The 25,324-nt window shown below is 46.0% G+C and overlaps 1 protein-coding gene across 1 annotated transcript in view; it reads right to left on the bottom strand.

The window, feature by feature from the left end:
- Positions 1–25,324, bottom strand: part of LOC126424645 (facilitated trehalose transporter Tret1-2 homolog) — a 74,485-nt gene that overhangs the window by 11,490 nt on the left and 37,671 nt on the right. The window contains exons 6-7 of the mRNA XM_050087377.1: positions 22,842–23,090; positions 9,098–9,373 (exon numbers count right to left, since the gene is read on the bottom strand). Of these exons, the coding sequence (XP_049943334.1) occupies positions 9,098–9,373; positions 22,842–23,090 (525 nt within the window). The remainder of the gene's footprint in view (positions 1–9,097; positions 9,374–22,841; positions 23,091–25,324) is intronic.

The following is a 25,324-nucleotide window of genomic DNA, read 5'->3' as shown; positions in this document are numbered from 1 at the left end:
TACTCCGCAAGCCACCTGAAGGTGTGTGGCGGAGGGTACCTTGAGTATCTCTATCGGATCTCCCTTCTATTCCAGTCTCGTATTGTTCGTGGAAAGAAAGATTGTCGGCATGCCTGTGTGTGGGCTCTAATCTCTCCGATTTTATCCTCATGGTCTCTTCGAGAGATATACGTAGGAGGGAGCAATATACTGCTTGACTATGTGAAGGTATGTTCTCGAAACTTTAACAAAAGCCCGTACCGAGTCACCGAGCGTCTCTCTTGCACAGTCTTCCACTGGAGTTTATCTATCATCTCCGTGACGCTTTCGCGGTTACTAAATGATCTTGTAACGAAGCGCGCTGCTCTCCGTTGGATTTTCTCTATCTCTCCAATCAACCCTATCTGGTACGGATCCCACACCAGTGAGCAGTATTCAAGCAGTGGGCGAACAAGTGTACTGTAACCTACTTCCTTTGTTTTCGGACTGCATTTCCTTAGGATTCTTCCAATGAATCTCAGTGTGGCATCTGCTTTACCGACGATTAATTTTATTTGGTCATTCCATTTATCTGCCTACTCCCAGATAATTTATGTAATTAACTGCTTCCAGTTGCTGACCTGCTATATTGTACCTAAATGATAAAGGATCTTTCTTTCTATGTATTCGCAGCACATTACACTTGTCTACATTAAGATTCAATTGCCATTCCCTGAACCATGCGTCAAGTCGTTGCAGATCCTACTGTATTTCAGTACAATTTTCCGTTGTTACAACCTCTCGATATACTACAGCATCATCCGCAAAAAGCCTCAGCGAACTTCCGATGTTATCCACAAGGTCATTTATATATATTGTGAATAGCAACGGTCCTACGACACTCCCCTGCGGCACACCTGAAATCACTCTTACTTCGGAACCCTCAACATCGCCAATTTAAAACGAGGCGGTGGCAGTAGTGCAAAGATTTTGTAGACATTGTTTAGCATGGTGAGGGGCCGATGCTGATTCGCACTGCGACTTGCCTCCGATTTTGGAATGGGAAAAATAAAACGTCACAAAATCAGGCGGCACGCGCATGTCAGGCCGCATCTGCTCACTGTACATCGACACCCATTAGGGCATCAACATTTCCGCGAATTCCTGACGGAATTCTAACATTGTCCTATCCGACCCTGGGGATTTATGTGCCACTTCTTTGTTGAGTGCTCCCATCATTTCCTCTTCTGTGAGTGGCTCAATTAGTGCAGCCTTATCCATCTAAACCAGTCTCGTTGGCAATTGCTGCAATATGTTCTCTCCACCCGGTCTCCGTCGGCGTGCCGGCGAAGAAGTAGAGGGAATGGTTCAAAAATCCAGCAGCAATGTCCTCTTGTGTCATCAGTTGACCACCCCTGAGTCATGGGGAACTGTGACTAACGATCGGCAGTAACGTTTGTGTGCTTGCGACACATGATGCATCGAGGTGCGTTCTACAGTGATGTTGTCTAGACACTTTGCCAGGATCAGAATGCCTCCCAGTCGATGTCGCGTGATCGACAGGAAACGTGCCTTGATACGGTGAACGCCGGCCGGAGTGGTCGAGCGGTTCTAAGCGCTACAGTCTGGAACCGCGCGACCGCTACGGTCGCAGGTTCGAATCCTGCCTCGGGCATGAATGTGTGTGATGTCCTTAGGTTAGTTAGGTTTAAGTAGTTCTAAGTTCTAGGGGACTGATGACCATAGCAGTTAAGTCCCATAGTGCTCAGAGCCATTTGATACGGTGAACTTCTGCTTTATGTTCTATAGTCGGATCCTTAACTGACAACTCACAAAGTAACGTATAATAATAATCAAGAGTGTCCCTTATCCAGCGCGTCTTGTCCCGATCGTATTGTACAAGATCTCTTCATATCATCGGTTTAGCACATACGAGGGTTGGAACTTTAAGAGTGGCAACTATTTGTTTACAGCTCGTACAAAATAGATACGTGTTTGAAAGTTTTACTGACCTTCAAAGTAGTCACCAGCATTGTGTATAACCCGATGCTAGCGATGTGGAAGTCCTAGAATACTCTTAGCAGTGCCAGTTGTGTTGACAGTTCGAGCGGCGCGGTCTATTGCCCGACGAATTTGTAGCAGTTCTGAAGCGAATGCCGTGAAGTGTTTCCTTCAGTTTGGAAATCAAGTTGAACTCACGGTGGCTTAAGTCAGGGGAGTGCAGTAGGTGGTATAGCACTTAGCAGCCCCATCAGTCGAACAAATCAGTAACAGCTTGTACTGTACGTGCTTGAGCATTGTCCTGCAAAATGATGGTCTGGTCCTGCAGAAAGTGTCATCACTTCTGTCTCTAAGCTGGTCATTTTTGGAACAGAACCTACGACCAGCTTAGAGGCAGAAGTGATGACACTTTCTACAGGACCTGACCATCATTTTGCAGGACAATACTCAAGAACATACAGCGCAAGCTGTTACTGATTTGTTTGGCTGATGGGGCTGCTAATTTCTATACCATCTACTGCACTCCCCTGACTTAAGCCCTCGTGAGTTCAACTCGATTTCTAGACTAGGAACCACTTCACGGCATTCGCTTCAGAACTGCTACAAATTCGTCGGGCAATAGAGTGCACAACTCCCACTTCTAAGAGTATCCTACGACTTTCACGTCGCTGACAACGGGTTATACACAATGCTGGTGACTACCTTGAAGGTCAGTAAAACTTTGAAACACGTATCTATTTTGTATGAGCAGTAAATAAATATTTGCCACTATTCAAGTTCCAACCCTCGTACTAGGAGTTATACACAATGCTGGTGACTACTTTGAAGGTCAGTAAAACTTTGAAACACGTATCTATTTTGTATGAGCAGTAAATAAATATTTGCCACTATTAAAGTTCCAACCCTCGTACTAGGAGTTATACACAATGCTGGTGACTACTTTGAAGGTCAGTAAAACTTTGAAACACGTATCTATTTTGTATGAGCAGTAAATAAATATTTGCCACTATTAAAGTTCCAACCCTCGTACTAGGAGTTATACACAATGCTGGTGACTACTTTGAAGGTCAGTAAAACTTTGAAACACGTATCTATTTTGTATGAGAAGTAAATAAATATTTGCCACTATTAAAGTTCCAACCCTCGTACTAGGAGTTATACACAACGCTGGTGACTACTTTGAAGGTCAGTAAAACTTTGAAACACGTATCTATTTTGTATGAGCAGTAAATAAATATTTGCCACTATTAAAGTTCCAACCCTCGTACTAGGAGTTATACACAACGCTGGTGACTACTTTGAAGGTCAGTAAAACTTTGAAACACGTATCTATTTTGTATGAGCAGTAAATAAATATTTGCCACTATTAAAGTTCCAACCCTCGTACTAGGAGTTATACACAACGCTGGTGACTACTTTGAAGGTCAGTAAAACTTTGAAACACGTATCTATTTTGTATGAGCAGTAAATAAATATTTGCCACTATTAAAGTTCCAACCCTCGTACTAGGAGTTATACACAACGCTGGTGACTACTTTGAAGGTCAGTAAAACTTTGAAACACGTATCTATTTTGTATGAGCAGTAAATAAATATTTGCCACTATTAAAGTTCCAACCCTCGTACTAGGAGTTATACACAATGCTGGTGACTACTTTGAAGGTCAGTAAAACTTTGAAACACGTATCTATTTTGTATGAGCAGTAAATAAATATTTGCCACTATTAAAGTTCCAACCCTCGTACTAGGAGTTATACACAATGCTGGTGACTACTTTGAAGGTCAGTAAAACTTTGAAACACGTATCTATTTTGTATGAGCAGTAAATAAATATTTGCCACTATTAAAGTTCCAACCCTCGTACTAGGAGTTATACACAATGCTGGTGACTACTTTGAAGGTCAGTAAAACTTTGAAACACGTATCTATTTTGTATGAGCAGTAAATAAATATTTGCCACTATTAAAGTTCCAACCCTCGTACTAGGAGTTATACACAATGCTGGTGACTACTTTGAAGGTCAGTAAAACTTTGAAACACGTATCTATTTTGTATGAGAAGTAAATAAATATTTGCCACTATTAAAGTTCCAACCCTCGTACTAGGAGTTATACACAACGCTGGTGACTACTTTGAAGGTCAGTAAAACTTTGAAACACGTATCTATTTTGTATGAGCAGTAAATAAATATTTGCCACTATTAAAGTTCCAACCCTCGTACTAGGAGTTATACACAACGCTGGTGACTACTTTGAAGGTCAGTAAAACTTTGAAACACGTATCTATTTTGTATGAGCAGTAAATAAATATTTGCCACTATTAAAGTTCCAACCCTCGTACTAGGAGTTATACACAATGCTGGTGACTACTTTGAAGGTCAGTAAAACTTTGAAACACGTATCTATTTTGTATGAGCAGTAAATAAATATTTGCCACTATTAAAGTTCCAACCCTCGTACTAGGAGTTATACACAATGCTGGTGACTACTTTGAAGGTCAGTAAAACTTTGAAACACGTATCTATTTTGTATGAGAAGTAAATAAATATTTGCCACTATTAAAGTTCCAACCCTCGTACTAGGAGTTATACACAACGCTGGTGACTACTCTGAAGGTCAGTAAAACTTTGAAACACGTATCTATTTTGTATGAGCAGTAAATAAATATTTGCCACTATTAAAGTTCCAACCCTCGTACTAGGAGTTATACACAACGCTGGTGACTACTTTGAAGGTCAGTAAAACTTTGAAACACGTATCTATTTTGTATGAGCAGTAAATAAATATTTGCCACTATTAAAGTTCCAACCCTCGTACTAGGAGTTATACACAATGCTGGTGACTACTTTGAAGGTCAGTAAAACTTTGAAACACGTATCTATTTTGTATGAGCAGTAAATAAATATTTGCCACTATTAAAGTTCCAACCCTCGTACTAGGAGTTATACACAATGCTGGTGACTACTTTGAAGGTCAGTAAAACTTTGAAACACGTATCTATTTTGTATGAGCAGTAAATAAATATTTGCCACTATTAAAGTTCCAACCCTCGTACTAACGACGACTGCAGCATAAGCTGGAATGCGGCGTTGATACGTCGCCCATATATATTCGACTCGCTTACGATAATGTGCTGCGGCTTCTCCACATTTTGTTGAGGAAGGGGTATGGTACACAGGTAATATAGATGTTCGGTAAAGGTAATGGGCCATCGGTCAGCATCGACGATCTTATCTCGTAGGCCAACAGAAACATATATCCACGAAGTCGGCTCGCCAAGCAGCTAGTAAAAAACATATATTCCTCGCGATTCCCATGGATTTTGTTCCATTTGTCGGATAAATCAATTTCCTGGCATATTGCTTGTAGTTCAGGAGAGGTATTGCAATGCGGTGTTTGATCGTTTGGGGTTAATACACAGTTGAAGTCTCCACCCAGCAGTAAATGATCGAATCCACCAGGAAATAAGGGTACGATCTCTTCCAAATAACATTTCACACGTGCTCCTCTGTTTTCTGAGCCGGATGGGGCGTAAACATTGACAGCACGGATCCTATGAACTGTTATCGCCAGTCCCTGTGCTGAAGGTATAAGGCCAGGTTGCGAACTGGGATCCCCTTTTGGACCAACATCACCGTTCCACTGCCGCTGTCTGAGTCCGGCGCGATGAAGGAGATGTAGCCTTGTACTTCACGGAATGCGGTGATACAGATTTCCTGCACCATCAGTACGTCTACATCTGAGGCATACAGCACGTCCCATGCAAGCGATCTAATAGTATTAACGTTAAGAGTCCCTGTTTTGTATGGCTGGGTTGGAGTACGCATCATCTTTGCACAAGGCGGAACTGGCGAAAATCTATAAACTCGGTAGAGTCACTGCACGTCCTCAGAAGGTTACCAGTTCCAAGTCTTCCAGCGACATTAATTGTTTCAGTTGTGCAAAAGGGATGTTACTCTCCACCAAGGGGAGGAGTCACATCATTGATATCTTCATCCTGCTCAGCCCAGTCGGCACCACGAGGTCCATATTGCCAGGTGTCTCAGGATGAGGTGAGACCGGTCCTCCAGAGAAGAGGTGGCCCTTCTTGCAACACTTCGGCGAGTGTTGTTTATGCAACCTGATCTCGACTTCCAGTGGTGATGAACCCTGTAATTTCTGTTGCGTCACCGTTGACACAGTACCCATGGAGCTTTCCACTTCAGCTGCCATGCCTTTTGTTGTGTGGTCGTCCACGTGGTCTGTCACGTGCAAGGTCTGTGGCTGGGGTGACGTATGAGCCATCCCAGCATCGCTGTCGCCTGATGGCCCCTCTGTCATATGCAGTGTTGGTTCGAGTATATGCTCCGACCTCGGCATCAGCTCGCCGCTGAGCACTGACATGTGTTTCACTGGTAGTGATGTGGGGGGTCGCCTGCTTTGGTCAGTCTCCACTGTGTAGTTGCACGACTCTCCTGTTCATGCACTCAAATCGAAGATGTCCTTCACCACCACATCCAGAGCACGTCCAGGGCTGGCCATCTAGATGACAGTGGCTCTACAATCGCATATATTTGAATAGGAGAGCATATGGTTTGTAAGGCGATTCGCACCTAACGAACACTGTTGAGCACTGGTTACATGCTAAAACTTGCCAAACGTTTGGCTGTATGAATAATTACTCTACTGTATGGATGAAGTGACTCAGTTATGAGAGATTCAGGTACCTCAAAGGGCAGGGCGAAGAATCGAATCGTGCGCACACCAAGACCCATATGAGGCACTACTAACAAGTCGCCAATATGACCATCAGAGTATCGAAGCTGGAATCCTCACGGATCTCATGCTGCGTCGTCGACCGTCTTGACACGAACAGTACTGTGCACGATTGATAAATGCATTTCAATGAGCTTCGTGTAATTAATATGCACCTCATCCCTCAATAAACGCTCAGTTTTGAGTGCTTTCGCTCCTGTGTACTCACTAAAGAACGTAAACTGTTAATGTGGTTTTTCGAGACGCATGTGCCATTGCTATAGTTTCAACAAGTAACACACAGGAGTACCACTGGTGTAAACACCTCTTCCTCGAGTTACTCCACTGCTAAAGGCAGACTGATTGAAAATTAACAAAATAGTTGGATCCGTGAAGTAAAATATAATTCAGAAAAAAATAAAACAACTGAAAGAGAAGTGTTTAGACAAAAAGTACTGAATACAGAAGGATTACAAGATATGAGGGTAAAAAACAATGGCCCAAAGTGATCAGAAAACAGGAAGAAAGAACAAATGGAAGAGATGAAAGATTGAGCTGATGCAATTAAAGTTTAGACTCATTATGTCTGCAGGAAAAATTATGGTTGATAAGGAGAGATGCTGAAGCAATGAATTAAAAGTTGTGCGAGAGTTTTAACACGGGTCACCTGTTTACAGGCAGACTACATCACACACTATTGCTACCACCACCGTGCAGTCCTCCCTAATCCAATGCCTCCCCTGACACCAACTTCAATTCACAACTTCATCCCATTTTCCCCTTCTTGAAGTGTCAGTATTGGCGAGGCTCTCTGACATTGGAATAGCCCGTCAGGTTTGTACATAAGTGGACATCCTGCCTGTACTTCAGGCGTAGGTGATCTATTGATCTGATGGCATTACATTTTTCTGGAGACATATGACTATCTTCGATGAGGATAGAAGTTTGTAAGAGGTCCATGACTAAGCAATTTATTGCTAGCGCACTCGAGCAGATGTAATTTAGATGGACTGCTCACGCGCTGCCTGCGATATGTAATCTAGAATAGAATCGCAGACCAGAGAGCAGTATCGGCTGCAGTAGTAGTGGTAGTAGCTAGCAGTCGGGCGGTTGGGCTGGTCGTGCCTGAGCGATATAGTATAAGGTAAAAGCAGCCGCGCGCATATGTAACAACTGATTTTGTACTATTGTTATATCCATGGTCATCCCGATTATCGTAAAGAAAAATCAGTTGTTTCTTTTTATGCATGACAAATGTAGTGGCCAGGATGCACTGGGCTGTGCCAGAAAAATTTCTTATAGGAGCAGATATATACGCGTTATATGGCGACTTCATTGAGGTAAGAATTTTCAATTTATTCATAATGATCTTTCAGGACCATGATGCAGCACTGCTGACGTCCAAAATTTACAAATTTAAATTCACAGTTAATTATTGAAATGTTATATGTTAGCCACATTTTTATTGAGAGGTTAGTCACACTTTTATAGCGAGGTTCCGGAAATAAACTGCTGGGAGGTTACACTGAATATGAATGTTATATTTTTTCTGTTGGGAGGTTACAAGTTGAAGCAATGAAATTTGTGCCACGGCAGTGTTGTCACAGTGCTATGGTGGTGTAGTGGTTTGCACATCTGCCTAATATGTAGGAGACCTCGGTTCAAGTCCTGCCCATAGCACAAATTTTAATTCATTGCTTCAGCTTTCACCCTTGTCAAAGTTGAGACTCGTATGTCTCCAGGAAAATGTAATTTCATCAGGTCAATGCCAGAGGTACAGACAGGATTTCCCCATTATGTGCAAAGCTGAGATGCTGTTCCAATATCAAAGAGGGGAAAATGGGCTGAAGGTGTGAAGTTTGTGTTAGACAGGGCATTGGTCTGTCTGCGCAGGTGTGATCCCCATAGTGTTATTTTGGTGTAGTGGTTACCGCATCTGGCGTAGGCAGAAGACCCAGGCTCGAGTCGCAGCTGCAGCACAAATTTAATTCATTGCTTGAGCTTCTATCCTTTTCGAAGATGAAGGATTACTGGAAGAAAAGGAAAGAACAACGAAACATAAATGGAAATGGCGTGTTGTGCTTAGTTGCCCCATTCGAGAAGAAGAAGCAGAAGAATCAAAAAAATGGTTCAAATGGCTCTGAGCACTGTGGGACTTAACTTCTGTCATAAGTCCCCTCGAACTTATAACTACTTAAACCTAAGTACATCACACACATCCATGCCTGAGACAGGATTCGAACCTGCGACCGTAGTCGTCGCGCGGTTCCAGACTGTAGTGCCTAGAACCGCTCGGCCACACCGGCTGGCGCAGAAGAATCGTTAGGTTACAGGATAATGAGAGCCACGAGTTGGACACATGTTGGAAAGAGAGTTGTAGTGAAAAGTAGTGGACCGTGTACTGACCCCCGCGGCCCAGCGCTTGTGCTGAGAGGGCAGCAGCTCGGCGATCATGAGCCAGGGCAGCGGGCCGAAGCCGGCCGCGAACAGCACCATGAAGAGCGCGAGCGCCACCAGCGGCAGCCAGCTGAGCGCCGACACGTCGTGGTCGAGCGAGCGGTGCAGCGCGAAGAAGGCGGTGAGCACGGCGTGGCAGGCGGCAGTGCCCGCCGCCGACACCAGCAGCAGCGTGCGACGGCCCGCGCGGTCCGCCAGCCGCGACGACGCGCACGTCGACACCATCTGCGGGCAGGCGGCGCGGCCGGCCGTCAACACGGGGGCGTCTGCACCCCAGTCCCCCACCCCAGCCCAAACGATACCACCAAAGTATTCAGTCCCATAGCCCACCTTCCTGTCCCCAAATATACCATTGGGCCCCACTAAAATACCTGGGACTAACTCTAGATCAAAAACCTGTGGAGTCGTAGATCAATACCACCCTCACCGGCAACACATAGTTGGCAATGGAAACGCACGTTTCTGATGAACGCCGACAGTGGTTGCGCGGGGACCCTGCGGATCCAATGATGCGTGCTTGCTGAGCCACGCCTTCAAGTGCTCTGACTACGAATACCCTCTACCACCACGATATAATAAGGTTATTGCAGCCAAATAGCCCTTCAAATTCAAAGCACAATGATAATAAAAAACCATTCTGTCTACAGGCCACAAGTGGCCATCGGGCCCATCTGACCACCGTGTCATCCTCCGAGGATGATGCAGATAGGATGGCCATGGGGTCAGCACACCGCTCTCCCGGTCGTTATGATGGTATTCTTGGCGAAGCAAGTACTATGCAGTCGAGTAGCTCCTCAATTGGCATCACGAGGCTGACTGCATCCCGAAAAATGGCAACAGTGCATGGTGGCCTGGATGGTCACCCATCCAAGTGCCAAGCACGCTTAACTGCGGTGATATCACGAGAACCGGTGTATCCACTGTGGCAAGGCCGTTGCCCACAACGATAATAATAAACGAAATTAGAAATTTTACATATTGTGATTTGGATAGTCACTTACTGACCGTGTCCTTTTGGTACAGAGTTCTATATGATAACAGTTGCATATTTGATGACACAGTTTACACTCACGCATTGCATTTGGTTCATGATAAGACGTGTTATTGCAGATAAGATGCTAGAAACCATAGACTGCCATTCTGGTGGTCACGTGTCTCATTTCGAAGTTTTCCTTTGTCCATGTTCGGTCAATCATGGCGCCTGTGCTGTAGAATTCTGGAGGTACGTCTTCTATTTTTTACTTCAAGTTATAAGTAGTCTTTCCAAAGCGCTGCTGTTGGGTAGCATCAGATTTGTACGTAGGTCTTCAACGAGGAAGGGTTTCCTTGCCAGTAGGTATACAAGTCTGGATCATGTTGCTTAGCACACTCTTATTGCTTTGTTTATATAAATCGCCTTCACTCTTTCTAGTGTCGTTAGGTTTTTCACTATAAGATGACGTTCGATAATTTCTAGGCCGGAAAGATTTTGGCTCTGAATAGTGCTACTCCTAAGCTAAGGGATGTGATGTATTGTACGAGGGATATTCGGAGAGTAAGTTCCGATCGGTCAAGAAATGGAAAGCACTGTGAAAATCTAATAAAGCTTTCCACATATGTGTTCGACAGTGTCTACAGTATGCCTGTCGGTTGCATCACTTCGATCTTTTCAGTTCTGAGCGCATGGTGAGCACATGAAGATGCGTAGAAAATAGTGTCTCCCGCCAAGGATGAGGTCCTGGTGAGAGATTTCGCCTAATGTTATGTAGCCCACATTACAGAACTGTCATACGGGTGACAATCCTCGGACGCAATCTGCAGCGGCAATGAAAACGCTCCTGCAGCGTTTTCGCTGGTAAATGTTTGATCACCCGCCCTACAGCCCGTAATTGGCTCCCTCTGTGTTTCATCTCTGCTCACATTAACTACTGGTTATGAAGACAACATTTTCGCACAAACAACGAGCTATAGATCAGCGTAGAGAATTGGCGGCAAGTACAAGCGGCTGTCTTCTATGACGAGGGTATTGGAAAGTTGGGACAATGCTACGACACATGTCTAAGTCGGAATGGTGACTATGTAGAGCAGTGGCTGGAAGCTGTAGCTAACTGTTGCAGATAAAATATTTCTGATTTTCACAGTGGCTTTCATTTCGTGATCAGTCGGAACTTACTTTCCGAATAGCCCCAGTATTTCATGGATTGCCAGTATTACTTGCATTGCTTTGTTACACGTTTTGTGAAAAATTTTGCACTTGTTTGTATTTTAACCCCTAGGTACTTTAAGTCTGGTACAATTTTTAGTTTTCTCTCCCGTACGAAGATCTCAGCCGATGCAGGTGCTCTTCATCCATTTTTGAGTACCATCATGTCTGTTTTCACCACATTTATTTCGAAGTCGTGTGGACACACCAATCTTCCATATTGTTTATCGCTTCTTGTAACGTTGCAATGTCCTTTGCGCCTATTACAAAACCGTCTCCATTTGCGTATGAGATTACACCCTCCCTTTGGGGTATTTTTACAATTTTTCCCGCAGCAAGGATAAATAACAGAGGACTCACTGGGTCTCCCTGTACTACTCCGTTTGAGTGTCGGCTCCGATAGTGAGAGGTTGTCTGAGATCCTTATTTCGTTCCATCGCAGTATTGCGCTTATGATTTGTGTCCATATATTGTTTTCTCCTAGGGTTTCCACTAGTTTTTTAGTCATTAATTTTCTGTTTATGAAGTCAAAGGCTTTTGTGAATATAAGCACACATAACATTTTTCTCTGTCTTCAAGGGCTGCCCATACGCTCTTTAGCGAAAGTTCAATTGCAGTCAGAGTTGATCTTCCCCTCTTGGATCCCATTTGGCTTTAGGGGAGGTGATCGTCTATTGTTTTCTTTATTCTTTCTATTATTGTTTTTGTGAACACTTCGAAAGGTAAGCCTTCTACGGCTATAAGTCTGTATTTGCTATTGTCCTTGAGTCTGCTTTCAATTAAATATAGCACTTTTACTATTGACTGTCTCCACTGTTCTGGAACGGAGGCTGTTCCTGTGCACTTACTGTTGAATTTTGTCCACGTTGGCGTTAGCATTTCGACAGTGTCTTTAAAATATTCGCTGTAAAGTCAGTCAGTGCCTGCATATATTTGTTCTTGCTGCTGTTAATGGCATCTTTGATCTCTTCTGTGGCCAATGGGAACCATTCCATGGTTGTTTGTGGTATTGTATCCACTCTGCCCTCTGTTTCCCGCTTAGTCCTTCCATGTTCAATATTTATAGATATTTCGTTTTCTGGCGTAACTCCTGAGGAGTACAGGGTTCTCTGGGCACTGTTTTAGTTGATGTGGGCTTTGGAGTATATCTTTTCTTACACTGTAACACTCTGTGTCGAACAATTTTGTACCTGGGATTGGCGGGTTGTCTTAGGAGTTCTCCTATCGCTCCGGTAGCTTTTTCTGGTCGCGAATTGTCCATTAGCATTCGACGTGTTTTATCACGCCTGAGTTTGCTTCCACTTTCCCTACGGTATGTCTGTCGTTCTCGAAAGTGCTTCTCCCTCTTTTTCTTGCGCTTTCCGCCATGCTCCTTGGATATTTATTTCCAGAGGTATACGTTTCCGAAGTGGTGTGTTGTCTGCAGTCCAGAGAGGTGATATATTACCCCTGGTTCCTCCCCTTATGAATACAATCCATATTGTACTTTTGCCATTGTGGGACATATATGTAGGTATATTGGGACTGTTTAATCGGACAAAGCCTTCTTGCTGCAACTTTTCCACTATTACTTTTGCTTTGCAGTTTTGTATATCCATTCTGCAGTTTAAGTCTCCAGCAATAATTAGTGGTTTATTATGTTTACTCGGAGTGATTAGCTGGTCTATTTCATCTGTTATATCAATCGCTGCTTTTTTTCGGTTGGAAGTATGCTGATATTATTGTAATGTCTTTCGTATCTGTCAGAATTGTATATTCCTGTTTGATAGTTGCAGTTTCTGTCGTTGATTGCGGTTTTATGTGGACAGTTATTCCTCCATTGGGTCTTCCTCTGTCGCCTTGTTTTGCACTGATTGTTTACAAGGGAAGTACAGCCTTTTTTATTCGATAATTCGTTCACCCATTTCGGTACGTAAATTTTAGCATGAAGGAGATCCTTCATGACTGTAGAAGAATTTGTGCATTAACATACAGAAGTTGAATAACAATTGAATCTATCTATCCATCCTCCTGCTTTGTCCCGCAGTATAATCGAAATAGTACACTACTGGCCATTAAAATTGCTACACCACGAAGATGACGTGGTACAGACGCTAAATTTAACCGACAGGAAGAAGATGCTGTGATATGCAAATGATTAGCTTTTCAGAGCATTCACACAAGGTTGGCGCCGGTGGCGACACCTACAACTTGCTGACATGAGGAAAGTTTCCAGCCGATTTCTCATACACAAACAGCAGTTGACCGGCGGTGTTTGGTGAAACGTTGTTGTGATGCCTCGTGTAAGAAGGAGAAATGCGTACCATCACGTTTCCGACTTTGATAAAGGACGGATTGTAGCTATCGCGATTGCGGTTTATCGTATCGCGACATTGCTGTTAGCAGAATATGGAATCGGTGGGTTCAGGATGGTAATGCGGAACGCTGTGCTGGATACGAACGGCCTCGTATCATTAGCACTCAAGATGGCAGGCATCTTATCCGCATGGCTGTAACGGATCGTGCAGCCACGTCTCGATCCCTGAGTCAACAGATGGGGACGTCTGCAAGATAAGAACCATCTGCACGAACAGTTCGACGACGTTTGCAGCAGCATGGACTATCAGCTCGGAGACCGTGGCTGCGGTTACCCTTGACGCTGCATCACAGACAGGAGCGCCTGCGATGGTGTACTCAACGAAGAACCTGGGTACACGAATGTCAAAACGTCATTTTTTCTGAATCCAGGTTCTGTTTAGAGCATCATGATGGTCGCATTCGAGTTTGGCGATATCGCGGTGAACGCACATTGGAAGCGTGTATTCGTCATCGCCATACTGGCGTATCACCCATCGTGACGGTATGGGTAGGCGGCATTGGTTACACGTCTAGGTCACCTCTTGTTCGCATTGACGGCACTTTGAACAGTTGACATTACATTTCAGATGTGTTACGACCCGTGGCTCTACCCTTCATTCGATCCCTGCGAAACACTACATTTCAGCAGGAGAATGCACGACCGCATGTTGCAGGTCCTGTGCGGGCCTTTCTGGATACAGAAAATGTTCGACTGCTGCCCTGGGCAGCACATTCACCAGATCTCTCACTAATTGAAAACGTCTGGTTAATGATGGCCGAGCAACTGTCTCGTCACAATACGCCAGTCACTACTCTTGATGAACTGTGGTATCGTGTTGAAGCTGTATGGGCAGCTGTACCTGTACTCGCCATCCAAGCTATGTTTGACACAATGCCCAGGCGTATCAAGGCCGTTATTACGGGCAGAGGTGGTTTTTCTGGGTACTGAGTTCTCAGGATGTACGCACCCAAATTGCGTGAAAATGTAATCACATGTCAGTTCTAGTATAATATATTTGTCCAATGAATGCCCGTTTATCATCTGCATTTCTTCTTGGTGTAGCAAATTTTAATGGCCAGTAGTGTAGATATAAAATATTTAATGCCACAACAATAATTATAGTAATTCTTGTTAAACCACATCTCATTGACTGGTTTCGCCATCTTACAAGTCCACATTCATATTTAAACCTAACCTAGACATCGATGTACCTTTAGATAACACTGCCACTACAACCAACATTCCGAAAATTAAACTACTGTTTGTGAAAATTGCAAGTCGAAGATGGAGCGGTTGGAATAACTCTGAGATCAGAGGATATGTAGAACAATGGAACCAAAGAAACTGATTAAAACTGCAGAGAGATGGCGTGCAGTGGGCCTAGCAGCGCCCTCTGTTGTGTGACCGAAAAGGCCATTGTTGCGCACACTCAGACGCTGCACTGCCGTCGGAGCAAGTGGAAACCTGCAAGTGCTGATATGCCTTGTCGACGTCAAAGGATGCAATAATAGCGTGTGGTGAGTTCACACGGAGCAGAGTGATTGGACTCTGGGAAACGAATCTGCGCTGTCGTGACATTGCGGCTTGTACGGGCACGCTGCTTCGGTAGTGCTGCGTGTGTGGCACCATTCCGTAAAGGAGGGTCGAACGCAGTGGCGAGTGGGTACTGGACCTCACAGTGTAACCACACAGCAAGATGACCGCCATCTCGTACGCCTGCCGGCAACGAACAGAACTGCATCATCTGCAATGGTGGCACGACGTTGGAGAACTGCTCAGCGGTGGACTGGTGGAATGCATGCCGCTGCATCGACTGTAATTCACTAGAAACCACCAACGCTTCAGAATGCAGTGGGCACGTGAATGCTGTCACTAGCGTGATGAGTTGCTGAATGTAGTGTTTTCAGACGAATACCACTTCAACCACTGCCGTGGTGAACTCAATGCGACAGACTTCATTGTTGAGCGACATAGCGGACAAAAGGAAAATGTGATGATCTGGGCTACCACTGACGATCCTACGTATTGATGGCAATCTGAACAGCAACTATTATGCCAGAGAGGTCTTACAGCCCGAGGCACCGTCCTTCTTGCAGCCATTCCACATGCCATGTTTCAGCAGGACAACGCCCGGCCGCAGGTGGTGAGGAATGTGAAAGCCTTCTTGGGAAAACGACGGGTACAACATCTCCGCTGTCTCTATGTTCGCCTCATATGGCGCCAGTCGAACATCTCTGGGCTTTGGTCGGTCAGCAACTTGTTCTTTCTGATCTTCCTGAAACCATCGTCGCGCTTTGTGGACGCGTATACAAGCTGCGTGACACTGTGTTCGACTGCAACATATCCAGGCCCTCTTTGCTTCCATGTCACCATGTCTAGAAGCTTTGATTGCAGCATGTACGATAACTTCACACCCTACTGAATTCTCACAGTCAAATGGCATGTACCATTCTCTACTTCTAATCATTTCAGTATTGTCAAATCAATAATCAGTAGAATAAATTACAGTATAATCGGTAAGTAACATTATTCAGGTTATGTGACCGTCTTGTCAGTGAACACTGAGATGGCAAAAGTCATGGAACACCTCCTAGCACGTGTCGGACCTCCATTTGCCCGGCGTAGTGCAACAACTAGACGTGGCATGGACTGAATAAGTAGTTTGAATTCCCCTGCAGAAATACTGAGCCATGCTACCTCTACTGCCGTCCCTAATTACGAAAGCTTAGTTGGTTGGTTGTTTTGAGGAAGGAGACCAGACAGCGTCGTCATCGGTCTCATCGGATTAGGGAAGGATGGGGAAGGAAGTCGGCCGTGCCCTTTCAGAGGAACCATCCCAGCATTTGCCTGGAGCGATTTAGGGAAATCACGGAAAACCTAAATCAGGATGGCCGGACGCAGGATTGAACCGTCGTCCTCCCGAATGCGAGTCCAGTGTCTAACCACTGCGCCACCTCGCTCGGTACGAAAGCTTTGGAGGACTTTCTGTACGAACTGACCTCTCGATTATGCCTGTAAATTTTCAATGGGATTCATGTCGGGCGGTGTAGGCGGACAAACCACTCGCTCGAAATGTCAACAGTCCTCTTCAAACCACTCGCGAATAACTTTGGCGCATTGACATGGTGCACTATCACCACTAAAAATTCCATCGTTCCTTGGGAATATAAAGTCCATGAATTTCTGCAAATGGTCTCCAAGTAGCCGAACATAACCCTTTCCAGTCCATGATCGGTTCAGTTGGGCCAGAGGCCGCAGCACATTCTCTGTAAATACAGCCCATCACCAGTTTGCACAGTGTTTTCTTGGCAACTTGAGTCCATGGCTTCTTTAGGTGTACGCCACATTCGGATCCTACCATCAGGTCTTACCAACTGAAAGTGGGACGCATCTTATCAGGCCACAGTTTTCCAGTCGTCTAGGGACCAACCGATATGGTTACCAGCCCAAGAGAGGCGCAGCTGGCGATATACTTTTAGCAATGGGATTCGCGGCGTTTGTCTGCTGTCACAGCCCATTAATGCCAGATATCACCGCACTATCTTAAAGGACATGTTCGTTGTACGTCCCTCATCGATATTTGCGACTATTTCACGCAGTGTTCCTTGCGTGTTAGCACTGACAATTCCACGCAAAAGCAGGTGCTCTCGGTCGTTAAGTGAAGGCTGTTGGTCAATGCGTTGTCCGTGGTGAGAGGTAATTCTCGGCACTATCTTGACACTGTCAATCTCGGAATACTGAAGTCCCTAACGATTTACGAAAGGGAATGTACCATGCATCTAGCTCCAAGTACCATTCCGCGTTTGAAGTCTGATGGTTCCTGTCATGCGGCCATAATCACATCGGACAATTTTTCACATGGATCACCTGAGTACAAATCGCAGCTCTGCTTTTTTTCCATTTATTGTAATTTCCATTCCCCATCATGGGTGGGCTGGTAGCAGGAAAAGCACTGCTCTTCAGCCAAGAGACATAAACACACAGGAAGACATGTAAAGCAATATAAATAAGAAAACATTGCGAAATATAAAAACAAAAAAGGCGGAACAGAAGTAAAGAAAGCATACAAAGCAGTGACTCTAAATCGGAGATAAAAATCTAAAAAAGAAATGTTACACAAAAAACACACACCAGATTAAAAGGCACCAAGCAAATTATGGCCAGAACATAAAAGTTGTAGAACGATGAAAACATCCACGGGATGGACAGTGTAGCATGGAATAGTCATGGATGAAAAACAGGTGGAGCACACAATTAAAACCATGTCACTACAAGACACTGTATAATGGCACCAAAACACAACACTAACGCACCACACTGATAACATATAAAAACATAGGAGGATCTGCCGGGGAGGGGGGGACAAGGGAAAAGGGAAAAGGGAAAAAGGAGGCGAGGAGGAAGGGAGAGAAAGGGGGATGACGTGGGGGGGGGGGCGCTGAAGGCCTGGGAGGGAAGAGATGGGTGAGGAAAACAGCCGAGGAGGGGGTGCAGGGACTCAGGGAGGGGAGGAGGAAAATCCACTCCAGGAAAAGGAGGGGAGAGGGAAAAGGGAGCCCTGGGGTTGGGGGGGGGGGCGAACAAGGCCATGTTACAGTTGGATGGAAGGGTAGATGTCATGGGAAAGTTCAAGGTCCAGGAGGCGGAGGTGCTGGAAATTGCCCTGATGAAGGAGGTGTGGAGGTGGAGAGAGGGAGGGATGCAGCGATAGAGGCACAGCAACAGGTGGGGAGTAGAGAGGAAGGAGGAAACCAGGGGGTGGGGAGGATCAAGCCCGAGGACAGTGTCAAGGATGTGAAGATGTTGGAGAAAAAGGAGGAGGTGAGGGAAGGGGATGAGTTCGTACAGGAGCCATGTGAGGGAAGGAAGGTGGATACAGAAGGCAAGGCAGAGTGCATGTCGTTCGATGATTTGGAGGGCCTTGTAAAAGTGGGTGGGTGCAGAGATCCAGGCAATGCCGGCATAACAGAGGATGGGATGGATGAGGGATCTGGAGGTGTGGAGGATGGTAGAAGGATGTAATCCCCATGTCTGGCCAGAGAGGAGTTTCAGGAGGTGGAGGCATGAATGGGCTTCCTGCCGAATGTCAGGAGGTGAGGGGTTCAGGTGGGGTGGCGGTCAAAGATGAGGCCAAGGTATCTCAGGGTGGGGGTGAGCTGGATGGAACAACCATAAAGGGTGATATAGAAGTCGTGGAAGGAGCGGGTGGTGCAGTAGTGCAGCCTATATTGATTGCATGTGTTTTGGAGGGGTTGAGATGAAGGAACCACTGGTTACATCAAGTGGTGAACTGGTGAAGGTGGGTTTAGAGGGTGCATTGGGACCGCTGAAGGGTAGGATAGAGAGCCAGGATGGCGGTGTCATCAGCATAGTGGAAAAGGTGGACAGGTGGGGGTGGCTTGGGCATATCAGCAGTGTACAGGAGACAGAGGAGAGGGGAGAGGACGGAGCCCTGGGGGATGCCAGCAGTGGGATAAAAGATACAGGAGTTGGTGTTGTGGAGGGTGACATAGGAAGTACGGCGTGAGAGAAAGGAAGCGACCACATGGACGAAACTGATAGGCAGGGTGAGGGAAATAAAAATGGCGGAGCGATGGGAGTGGACGAAGTTAAGGAGGTGGTCTTCGGCAGGGAGGGAGGGCTGGAAGCCCACTGAGTAAGGGGGAGGACGTGGTGTTGATTAAGGTGCTGATGGATACTGAAGATGGAGGTGAGGCAGATGGGACGATAGGAAGAGGTGACGAAAGGGGGGTTTGTTAGGTTTGAGCAATAAGAGTGCAGCTCCGCCAATGCACCGTCCTTTCATACCTTGTGTACGTGACACTACCACCATCTGTATCTATGTGTATCCCTATTCCACGACTTTCGTCACCTCAGTGTAGCCGCGCGGGATTAGCCGAGCGGTCTGAGGCGCTTCGGATATGGACTGTGTGATTGGTCCCGGCAGAGGTTCGAGTCCTCCCTCGGGCATGGATGTGTGTGTTTGTCCTTAGGATCATTTAGGTTGAGTAGTGTGTAAGCTTAGGGACTGATGATCTTATCAGTTAAGTTCCATAAGATTTCACACACATTTGAACATTTTTGAACCTCAGTGTACAAGATAACCCAAAAATCCTTGAACATTCGAAAATTCAACACTTCACTGCATAATATAGTAGATAGGCAAAAATTGAAACACATGTTTGAAATGACATGGGGATTTGTTGAAACAATAAAAAAAGAGTACAAAATGGCCTAGAGAAGGCGCCTCATATGATACAGAAGCAAAGATAACAGTTAATGATGACGCTGGATTTTGTACGGACAGCACTGAAGGATACTCCTTAGTGCTCTCCAAACAGTAGTCCGTGAAATACTAGTGCGACTTGCGCTGACTTCACCGCGCAGAGATGATCTCCACAAGGTTCCAGTAAAACTCCTGATATTTCAGGCATGTGTGTCAAGTTTTATCTCTCTACCTGCATTACTCCGTGAATTAGTCCATTTGTGTCACCCTGTACAAATTGACAATGCAGTCAGATACCTTGAAGAATTTTATTGAGTCTGATAACTGCTGCGGAAGACTACGCTTACACCCACATTATAATCAGTTAGTTACCTAGACAGTTTATGTTTGACAGTACATGTTTGAACGATTCTTTCATCGAAACCATGTGGAATGAGTCAGTTTACATGATTAGCGTTACCGGTTTTTAAACAGAAATTTTTGCATGGAATAGGAGGACTTGTCCAAGACGTAATTTAAGGTTAATTTTAAAATGTGCTGTGTTACTTGCCATACGTTTTATGTAAACATTTTACGCAAATGATATTTTTCGTCGTATACTGGACTCCTTTCCGAACCACTGACAGCTATTTTTTTTTAATTGTTGGATTTCGGTATATGCCTATACAGCGATCTCAAAAGTGGAAACACGATACTGTGTGCTTCGACAATTCAGAGTATTCAATACGTGCGATATGATAGTGGCTGTGTTGTTCAGAAGTACGATGCAAAGTTCTTTCGGATGTGCTGAACCGAGCGAGGTGACGCAGTGGTTAGCACACTGGACTCGCATTCTGGAGGACGACGGTTCATACCCACGATTTCACGTTTTCCGCGATTTCTCTGAATCACTTCAGGCAAATGCTGGGATGGTTCCTTTGAAAGAGCATGGTCAACTTCCTTCCCAGTCCTGCTCTAACCCGATGGCATCGATGACCTCGCTGTTTGGCCCCTTTCCCAAAACCAACCAGCCAAGCAACTAGTCCACTCCCTCCCGGCTATTTATCTGTCCCAACAGAAGGCGCGTGGACACACGGATAAACATGCATACCCAAAGAAACTTGCCATCGCGACTCTGAACAACACAGGCCCTGCAATATCGCATTTACCCACTGATACTAGGCAAGCTACATTCAATTTAAACGTCTCCCCTGTATGGTTCAAAATGGCTCTGAGCACTATGGGACTTAATATCTGAGGTCATCAGTCCCCTAGAGCTTAGAACTAAAACCTAACTAACCTGAGGACATCACACACATCCATGCCCGAGGCAGGATTCGAACTTGCGACCATAGCAACCGCGTGGCTCCGGACTGAAGCGCCTAGAACCGCTCGGTCACAGCGGCAGGCAATCGCTGTTCCACCAGATGCATAACATCTCTTATGGATATCTGCAGGTCTTTGTACAGGGAGTTTCTTTGTTTGGGCTCAGCCATTTCTTTCTTTTCCTTACGTTAGCATAAAGACAGGAATGGTTGGTGTGGCCCACAAGCCTGTTGATGACGAGCAAGCAGAGATGTACATTTGGCCACCCGCGGTTTTTTGTGATTCCATTTGGAGCATGCGCTATCTATACACCCGATTTTTGAACCTTCCCCACTGCATGGAAATGTTGCGCGATGGTGCAATGATCACAGTTCATCACATTTGTCAGTTCTCGAGTAAGCTGATGTGGGTCATTGTGAATTAATGCGTTTAAACGATCTTACGAAATCCAAATGTCTTCCTGCAGATGGAAAGTCACTAACGTCAAAACGATCCTTCTTAAAACGATGTAGAGGACAAGGGGTTATTTTTACGAGATATGGTGCGAAATTGTGATTTAGTGTGTTTCAGTGAGCGAAGTGCCAGCCTCACGGCAGACGGCGGACGAAGGCTGGCCGGCGCGTTATGCAGGTGACAGTTTTGCAACGAGCGTCGGTATGTGTGTACGTGCACAGCAGCATTAGCAGAATTACGCAGGCGAGGGTCGTGTGTGGCACAGTTGCGTTAGCCAACTCATCGAGAACCTTCTATTACCCACAGCGCTGCGTAACCGGCGGGTTCAGCAGCAGTCTGCACTATTTAAGAGCATCAGAGGTGGGCGCCGGCGTTCAGTTCGACCGATTTGGCGTTCGGTTGCTGTTACGTCGTCGTCATCAGTGACGCTGTCCCTGAGGACCGCCGCCGGAGGGCGTTGCCCGCTGCCGCACCGGCGACTCCCGCTGTCGTCACGAGCCGCCATGTCCGTGACCTGGGCTGGGCCTCGTGCTGCTAATCTCCTACTGCCTGCGCAGCCACTGACCGAGTGCGGCGTCGCGTTCCCCGGACTGCGTGCATCAGCTTGTCTCCACCACGACACGAGTAGTGGGGCTGAGCTACGAGAAAATGTATTGGGAGAACCAACAATAAAGAGGAAGATTGCTCCTTCTGCCCAGCCACACCCTACAACCCTGACCATGTCACCCGCTCCGGTCATCCTGTTGCAACGAGAAAACCATTTTCTTACTGTGCTCCATCCAATGGCATAATCCGCATTCATGACGCAAATGTTCCTAGCTACCTTCGCTGCTGTCACCCCTCTACTGAACTCAAAACAGAAGAATAAGTTGGAAACGTTCCTGTAACTCCACTTGGCACTCCATTATCTAGAATGCACAGCTCCATTCACTATCTCTGGTTGAGAAAATGGTAATTGTCATCTCAAATGGCGACAGTGAATTAAAAATAAAAAGTGACAATCGATAAAAAAAATCCATAGCAACCGGAATAACAACATGAAAACAAAAACGGTTCAAACATATGCTCAAAAATGATATAAGCAAATTAGACATTGCCAGTGTTCTGTCAAAGCTGGCTTGCAGTACGGGTCGGTAGGTTTATTGGCCCGTGGCCTAGTGGCTTCTGGGAGTAAAGATGGGACACAGACCTGCACCATGCCGACGATGATGGTCTCGGCGGAGGGTGACAGGTCGGCGTCGGCGACGGCGAAGATGTCGACGGTGTAGAAGACGACGGCGTTGATGCCGATCACCTGGCGGAAGCACATCAGGCCGAAGACGATGGCGAGAGCGCGCACGTCGCGCCGGGCTTCCGCCATGCGCCGCAGCAGCGCCTTGGCCGACGACAGCAGAGACCCCTGGTGGCCGTCCCGCGAGGCCGACTCCGCCACCAGCTCCTGCCGGTCATTCACGTTTCACATCACTCGCTGTGCACGGACAATCGCACAGTGATTCCCAGCCTGGGCGAAAACTGAAAAGAATTCTGGCGCAGAAAACAAAAAAGGCTTTCTGGTTATCGTTCAGTCGCGAATATGAGGTACACAGCCTGATTAAAAGTATTCGCACACCCCATGGAACATGTACACTACTGGCCATTAAAATTGCTACATCAAGAAGAAATGCAGATGATAAACGGGTATTCATTGGACAAATATATTATACTAGAACTGACATGTGATTACGTTTTCAGGCATTTTGTCTGCATAGATCCTGAGAAATCAGTACCCAGAACAACCACCTCTGGCCGTAATAACGGCCTTGATGCGCCTGGGCGTTGAGCCAAACAGAGATTGGATGGAGCGTACATATACAGCTGCCCATGCAGCTTCAAGACGATACCACAGTTCTTCAAGAGTATTGTAACGAACCACTTGCTCGGCCACCATTGACCAGATGTTTCCAGTTGGTGAGAGATCTGGAGAACGTGCTGGCCAGGGCAGCAGTCGAACATTTTCTGTATCCAGAAAGGCACGTACAGGAACTGCAACAAGCGGTCGTGCATTATCCTGCTGAAATGTAGGGTTTCGCAGGGATCGAATGAAGCGTAGAGCCACGGGTCGTAACACATCTGAAATGTAACGTCCACTGTTCAAAGTGCCGCCAATGCTAACAAGAGGTGACCGAGACGCGTAACCAATGGTACCCCATACCATCACGCGGGGTGATACGGCAGTGTAGCGATGACGAATACACGCATCCAATGTGCGTTCACAGCGATGTCGCCAAACTCGAATGCGACCATAATGATGCTGTCAACAGAGCCTGGATTCATCCGAAAAAATGACGTTTTTCCATTCGTGCACCCAGGTTCGTCGTCTAGTACACCGTCGCAGGCGCTCCTGTCTGTGATGCAGCGTCAAGGGTAACCGCAGCCATGGTCTCCGAGCTGATAGTCCATGCTGCTACAAACGTCGTCGAACTGTTCGTAAAGATGGTTGTTGTCTTGCAAACGACCCCATCTCAGGGATCGAGACGTGGCTGCACGACCCGTTACAGCCATGCGGATAAGATGCCTGTCACCCCGAATGCTAGTGATACGATCCAGCACGGCGTTCCGTATTACCCTCCCGAACCCACCGATTCCATATTCTGCTAACAGTCGTTGGATCTCGACCAACGCGAGCAGCAATGTAGCGATACGATAAACCGCAATCGCCATAGGCTACAATCCGACCTTTATCAAAGTCGGAAACGTGATGGTACGCATTTCTCCTCCTTACACGAGGCATCACCACAACGTTTCACCAGGCAACGCCGGTCAACTGCTGTTTGTGTATGAGAAATCGGTTGGAAACTTCCCTCATGTCAGCATGTTGTAGGTGTCGGCACCGGCGCAAACCTTGTGTGAATGCTCTGAAAAGCTTATCATTTGCGTATCACAGCATCTTCTACCTGTCGTCTGTAGCACGTCATCTTAGTGGTGTAACAATTTTAATGGCCAGTAGTGTGTATCTGTGGAGTGAGCGTAGTGTACAGCACGTCTTCTAACCAGGTTAGTCACCTGATTTTGGGACAACGCTGCTGGTCTATAATTTGTGCTAATAGCGTAACTTTGATTTTACTTGTATTCGCCTTGTTTTATATGGCACGTCTCTGCACGTTGGAGCTTTAGCAACGGGTATGGAGCGTTATTGTTGCTGCGGATGTACTATAGATGGTGCCAGCCGGCAGTGTAGCGTCCGTCAGACCGCGCCTGCAGCGCCATCTGTTTCCTGTAACGGCTGACGACGAACGTCAACACACACTTACCCAAATTCCAGTCGTCGGTATCTGTTTCAAACCTGGAAACATATCGAATTTTGTGCCTACGAGCTACGATTTGGAGACATCATTTGTTTTCTGTTATCATTTGAAGAAAGCTGCTGCAGAATCGCATTATCATTTGAAGAAAGCTGCTGCAGAATCGCATAGAATGCTTGTCGAAGCTTTCGGCGAACATGCTCTTGGAAAAACGCAGTGTTGCGAGCGGTTCAAAAAATTCAAAAGTGGTGATTTTGACGTGAGAAACGACGAGAGCAGGAAACTACCCAAAACGTTCGAAGACAACGAACTGCCGGCCTTGTCGGATAAAGATGATACTCAGACTCAACAGGAACTCACGGAACAAATGACTGTGAGTTGAATAAGACGG

The sequence above is a fragment of the Schistocerca serialis genome, chromosome 10 (assembly GCF_023864345.2).
Source record: "Schistocerca serialis cubense isolate TAMUIC-IGC-003099 chromosome 10, iqSchSeri2.2, whole genome shotgun sequence".
NCBI lineage: Eukaryota > Metazoa > Arthropoda > Insecta > Orthoptera > Acrididae > Schistocerca > Schistocerca serialis.
The sequence above is the reverse complement of the archived record's forward strand: the minus strand, read 5'-3'. Positions and strand labels throughout refer to the sequence as shown.